The following is a 6,146-nucleotide window of genomic DNA, read 5'->3' on the forward strand; positions in this document are numbered from 1 at the left end:
TTGTAGTAGTTGTGTTGCTCTGATTGTTGTTGTGTTGTAGTAGTTGTGTTGCTCTGATTGTGTTTTGGTTGTGTTGCTCTGGTTGTTGTTGTGTTGTTAATTCATTATACGACACCAGCACAGAACCAATGAATGAAAAAGAAAAAGCCGAAGAGAAGATTTTCCTTGAAAGTGAATAAACGATCATTAAACCATCTTTAAGTAAAACCATGTGACTTCTTCCAGGTGACGAACACAACCCGGCTGTGAACACACTCTGAACAAACTACAGGCTGTGACCACGCCCCTCTCTCCTCCTCTTCCTCACCGTGAGGCCCCCCTTTCTTCATCACTGTTAATCCCTGAGAGGAGCTGCAGCTTTGTCTCGTCACCACCGGGGGTCAGAGGCTCTGAAAGGCTGCAGCTCAGTTTAACATCAATTAGCAGAAAGCTGCCCCCCCCCCCCCCTGCAGAGACGCTGCTATTGGCTGTGAGATCTGTGTGTGTGTGTGTGTGTGTGTGTGTGTGTGGAGGCTGCATGATGAAGATGTGGTTTCTTGAAGCTCTGCAGATAACGAGCACTTAACGACTTCATCCGATTCGTTTTAAAAAGACACTTTGAAACAAAAACTGTTTCAGCGCCGATCAGAATCCTCCTCGTCTCACACACAACACAACACAACACAACACAACACAACTTCACGTGTTCGTGTCGACATGCGTGCACGGTCATCATCACGTGAATAACTGTTAACCTCCTACACGTGGATTTAAACAAGTTCCATTTAATGTGTTGTCATCTTCAAGAAATGTTCATGTTCAGCTTCAACACTGAATAAACTCAAACACACACACACATTGTGTCATTATAAATGCAGACGTGTGAGATGATAGTCACACAGTGATGATGCTCAGTGAGCAGCCGAGCCACAGACGAGTGTTTATTCTTTAGAGTTTGTTTACAGGTTTGAAATCACAGCAAATAACCTTGGATCAGAAACACAGATTGTTGATCACCTCGTGTTTCACTCCTTCAGCATCTGGATCAGCATCTGGATCAGCCTCTGGATCAGCATCTGGATCAGCCTCTGGATCAGCATCTGGATCAGCATCTGGATCAGAACCGACCGGTCATTTCTCCGTCTGTGACCGCGGCTGAACCACGAGCTCGGGGAACCCCGTGTGCTCGTCCATCTCTCTGGTGAACTGCAGGTCCGGCGCCTCCCCGACCACCAGCTCGGCCGTGGTGAACACCTCCAGCCCCCCCAGCACGTGCCCCCCCACCGTCCTGCCCTCGCCGTCCGCCAGGCAGATGTGGAGGTGGGCCTCCGGGTTCAGGGTTCCGACCAGGGAGACGATCTCGAACCGACCGCTCAGCTGGATCACCTGAGGGAGGAGTCAGTGTCACTAACACAACCCGGTTTGTTCTGTTGTCACTGATCCAGGGTGTGAACATGTCAGCAGACAGAAGATACAAGTACACAACACGTTACACAGTACTACATAGTGTGTACTTATACGGCTGTGGATCCGATGAGAGCAGAACAAGCAGTATAATAATACTTCATGGGAAGTGATGTAATGAACATGATCCACAGGTTGTAGTGAACATCACGAGTCCCTCAATATTCTCATGTTTAAATTATGACACAATATTCTGAACACTCAAGTCTGTAATAATATTTTCAGGTATTAACATGAATATGAGTTTTACAGGCGTCTGTTGCAGGTTTATACTTCCACACACGTTTAAATATGCAGAACAGAAAACACACAACGTGGAAACAACTGAACTACACAACCTCGTTTGTGTTGGTCGCGGTGGCGTTGGCCAGTCGGAGCGTTGCCTTGGTGAGGCTGCCCACGCAGCTGAGGATGAACGGCGCCCGAAGTCGCCGCTCTATCACGAGCGCCTGCAGAGCGGCGAGCAGCTCGCGACCCGGGCCGACCCGCACCGCGTGGACCCGCAGGGCCGAGCCCCCCCCCGCTGCACTCTGGGAAACACACTAAGATCGTTTGTTTCTTTGTGTGTTTTTGTTTGTCTTTATATTTTTAACTATTTAACCTTTTCTCAAGATATTTTACTGCTGAAATATAAATAATATGAAAAAACATAAATGAAATTAGATGAATGAGAGAGGAAAAGAAGAAGAAGCTGATTATTTAATTTACATTTAATGAGTCATCGAAGAACCAGAGTCGTACGTTAACGTTAACGTTTACTGGACGTTAACGTTAACGTACGACTCGGAACAAACATCGTACAACTTAGTTCTCTAATCTGAAGCTGTGTGTGTGTGTGTGTGTGTGTGTGTGTGTCTATGTGTGTGTCTCTGTGTGTGTGGTCCATTCAGCTCTTTAACAGGATCACTGTGCTAAACCAAACAGCAGCCGTGACCTCTGACCCTACGGGGGGGGGGGGGGGGGGGGGGGGGGGGGGGGGGACTCCACTGCAGTTTGATTTAGTTTCTTGAAATGTATTTGAACATTTCACCAAACGACAGAGTTCATCATGAAAGACGTCAAATCCAAAGTGTGATGGAGGATTAACAGAAGTTACTAAAACACGCAGTAACAGAACTTCATCCTCAATCCGAACGTAACTTGGTAAATATAAAGTATTATCATTAAAATGTACATTAAAGATTTAACAACGTGTTTTTCTCATCATACAAACTGCAGATTGTTTTACAGATGGATTCACATGTCAGCAGCATTTACATCTGTCAAGGTGGGACTTTGATCAAATATGTTTTATATGTAAAGTCTATATTTTAAATAAAGCAGCAGAGTAAAAATGTTATTAAATGAATAATATCTAATATAATGTAAAAACAGCTCTCTACTGTCTACGAGTAAACTAAAGCTAAAATTAATTCTTAAGAAGTTTAAGACTTTTATGAAAACCAAAAACCTTTCGGGCTTCAGCTTCTCATTAGAGCCTCGTCACGTTCGTCGATATGACAACTTTGGTTTTTTGAATAAATGCAGAAAATATGTCAGTTCATGTTTCGTTAACAATGTATTTAAATTTTTTATAAAAATGTATTTTGGTTTTGATAAAAAAAACCTAATTAGAAACATAATTACACTTGATTACAGATGATCTGATGTATTAGTTTTCTGCTGTGGTCTTTCACAGTTAAATTATATAGTTATATATAAAAACCTTTATTTTACAGTTTTAACGATGCAGAGCAGATTTGCATATGTTCATAGTTTTTGTAAAAGATGTTTGTTTTCTTAATTCCACTTCTATATTCTTGGTTCTTCTTTTTTATTTATAATACAGTTTATGGTTAAATCACATTTCTTAGTCAGAAGGTTTTGATAACGGTGAATACTTCAGATTGTTCAGGTGAATACTTCTATCTCCAGATTGTTCAGGTGAATACTTCTAACTTCAGATTGTTGATCAGGTGAATACTTCTAACTTCAGATTGTTGATCAGGTGAATACTTCTAACTTCAGATTGTTGATCAGGTGAATACTTCTAACTTCAGATTGTCGATCAGGTGAATACTTCTAACTCCAGATTGTTCAGGTGAATACTTCTAACTTCAGATTGTTCAGGTGAATACTTCTAACTTCAGATTGTTCAGGTGAATACTTCTAACTTAAGATTGTTGATCAGGTGAATACTTCTAACTTCAGATTGTCGATCAGGTGAATACTTCTAACTTCAGATTGTTCAGGTGAATACTTCTAACTTCAGATTGTTCAGGTGAATACTTCTAACTTCAGATTGTTCAGGTGAATACTTCTAACTTAAGATTGTTGTTCAGGTGAATACTTCTAACTTCAGATTGTCGATCAGGTGAATACTTCTAACTTCAGTATGCTGTTCAGGTGAATACTTCTAACTTCAGATTGTTCAGGTGAATACTTCTAACTTCAAATTGTTCAGGTGAATACTTCTAACTTCAGATTGTTGATCAGGTGAATACTTCTAACTTCAGATTGTTCAGGTGAATACTTCTAACTTCAGATTGTTGATCAGGTGAATACTTCTAACTTCAGATTGTACTGGTGAATACTTCTAACTCCAGATTGTTGATCTGGTGAATACTTCTAACTTCAGATTGTACTGGTGAATACTTCTAACTTCAGATTGTTGATCAGGTGAATACTTCTAACTCCAGATTGTACTGGTGAATACTTCTAACTCCAGAGTAGAAACAGTGACGCGGTTCCGTGTGAACTCACCATTCTGCTCCAGGCTCGTGAGGAACTGGACTCTGACTCACGTGCAGCAGGATGTGCGCGTGCTCTGTACAGACTGTCACTTCCTGTAGTGTCACTGTCTTCATTCCTGGTCTTTTACCGCCACCTGCTGGTGACGATGCAGCTCTGCAACTGGATGAGTCCATATTATTGTTTGAGTTTTTTTGAAATAATAAAAATAGAAACTCTGATGTGATATAATAGTGACTGAACATGGGATGGGTGCATTTCACTTGTGATTTGCACCCATGTGATTTAATAACAACAACAACAATAGATAATGTGAATAACAACAGCAGTATTAAATGTATTAAATTTAAATCCAGAGCAATTGTTGTGCTCTTTGTGTTGAGATGTGAGGACTTGTGTTGAACTCGTGTTATTATTTTCATGTTTTAAAACAGATATTCCAGTAACTTAGTGTCTCACCTCGACTGAGACACAAACATCCTGATTTATTTTATTTCACACACATGTTATATTGTGTGTTATTGGGATATTCTGCAGGAAACGTTACACAACGGTTGTTCTCCACCTGAAATAAATTAAACCAAATGTCCAAAGTAAAACGTTTTTCACATTTTCACCCTCTCATTTAAACTAAACTGGTTTCTCCTTCTGCTCAAACCTTTACTCAGTTCACAGAACGTCCCTGTATTTGCCTCCAGGTGGCGCTGTGGTTTGAACAATGAGTGTGGTTCTGACTGATTTGCACTTTGAGTCCTGGCGTCACTTGTTGTTGAAGCATAACTTCACATGAGAGAAGATTCCACTTCCTCCACGTGTTGCTCCAGACAAACAGATCTGATGCAACCGAACTGTCCACGAACTGAAAACTCAAGACTTCACACTTCTACAGGTCTACTGTCCCCGATCAACAAAATGACCAAAGAAGAGAAAAGGAACAGAATAGAACAGAATAAAATTGAATAGATTAGATTAGAATAGGATAGATTAGAATAGATTAGAATAGAATAGAATAGTATAGAATAGAATAGAAAGCCTTCATGGTCAACGTACAGGGGAAATGAGGTTCAGCAAAATTAAACGTTTAAAGTTTAAATCCGACAAAAGACACAAACCAGGAGACTAATAATTTCTTGAATATATAAATAGCCGTGCACAGAACGGATATTTAAAAATGATGTTAATTCATATGTCAACCTATATATTTATATTATAATACAATTAAAACACATACTTTCAATAGAGAAGAGGTCAGAGGTCACATCATGTTATGTGGGGGCACGTTCGGGAAAATCATCAAAACGAAATCAGATTATAAAAGTAGAAAAGAGACAAAAGCTTTTTAATTATTAAAGATCAAGAACAATTTAGAAATGAATGTCCACCTGTGTTGATGAGCGATGTTCTGATGCTGATGATCAAAACACCTTCACCTCACACGAGTCCTGCAGCTCCACAGACGACTGGTCCCAGACCTGCTGTTGTACCTCCTCAGTGTTTTTCCGTGTGGTAATGAGCAGATTAAATCAGAGTTGTGGCCGTGCCGAGGCTCCTGGGAGCTGACGAGGCCTCGCTCCACCGGTGCTGCTGAGTGGAGGCACTCCACACGTTTTCCCCCCTGCGCCGCCCGGATTACTATCAGGTTACAGCATCCATGACGACGGCCGCCGGCTTAAAGCTACAGGACTTCACAGAGAGAGAGAGTTCAGCTCCTGTCCCTGGATCAGTGGAGCTCTGATGGACAGAAGCTCCACCTTCTGTCCATCTTCTGCTCTGACGGACAGAAGCTCCACCCCCGAGCTCGTCTTTGGTAAAGTTCCATGTAGTTTGTGATTCACCTGTTGGTTTGTGATGTGACCTGATGGTTTGTGATGTCACCTGATGGTTTGTGATGTCACCTGATGGTTTGTGATGTCACCTGCTGGTTTGTGATTCACCTGATGGTTTGTGACCTCACCTGATGGTTTGTGATGTCA

The 6,146-nt window shown here is 41.4% G+C and overlaps 1 protein-coding gene across 1 annotated transcript; it reads right to left on the reverse strand.

Annotated features, from left to right (window-relative positions):
• Positions 1–880: 880 nt before the first annotated feature.
• LOC128460204 (bifunctional protein GlmU) lies at positions 881–4,314 on the reverse strand. Its single transcript, XM_053445281.1, has 3 exons — positions 4,186–4,314; positions 1,782–1,973; positions 881–1,365 (listed from the first exon to the last, which is right to left on the reverse strand). Exons 1-3 carry the CDS (start codon positions 4,186–4,188, stop codon positions 1,111–1,113), a joined length of 450 nt encoding a protein of 149 aa, XP_053301256.1. The 5' UTR covers positions 4,189–4,314; the 3' UTR covers positions 881–1,110.
• Between the last annotated feature and the right edge of the window lie 1,832 nt (positions 4,315–6,146).

Source organism: Pleuronectes platessa, chromosome 17 (genome assembly GCF_947347685.1).
Source record: "Pleuronectes platessa chromosome 17, fPlePla1.1, whole genome shotgun sequence".
Taxonomy (NCBI): Eukaryota; Metazoa; Chordata; class Actinopteri; order Pleuronectiformes; family Pleuronectidae; genus Pleuronectes; species Pleuronectes platessa.

Coding starts and splice junctions, on each gene's coding strand:
- LOC128460204 (XM_053445281.1), bottom strand. Junction 1,366..1,781: donor CCGCGACCAACACAAACGAG/GTTGTGTAGTTC, acceptor CTCCTCCCTCAG/GTGATCCAGCTGAGCGGTCG.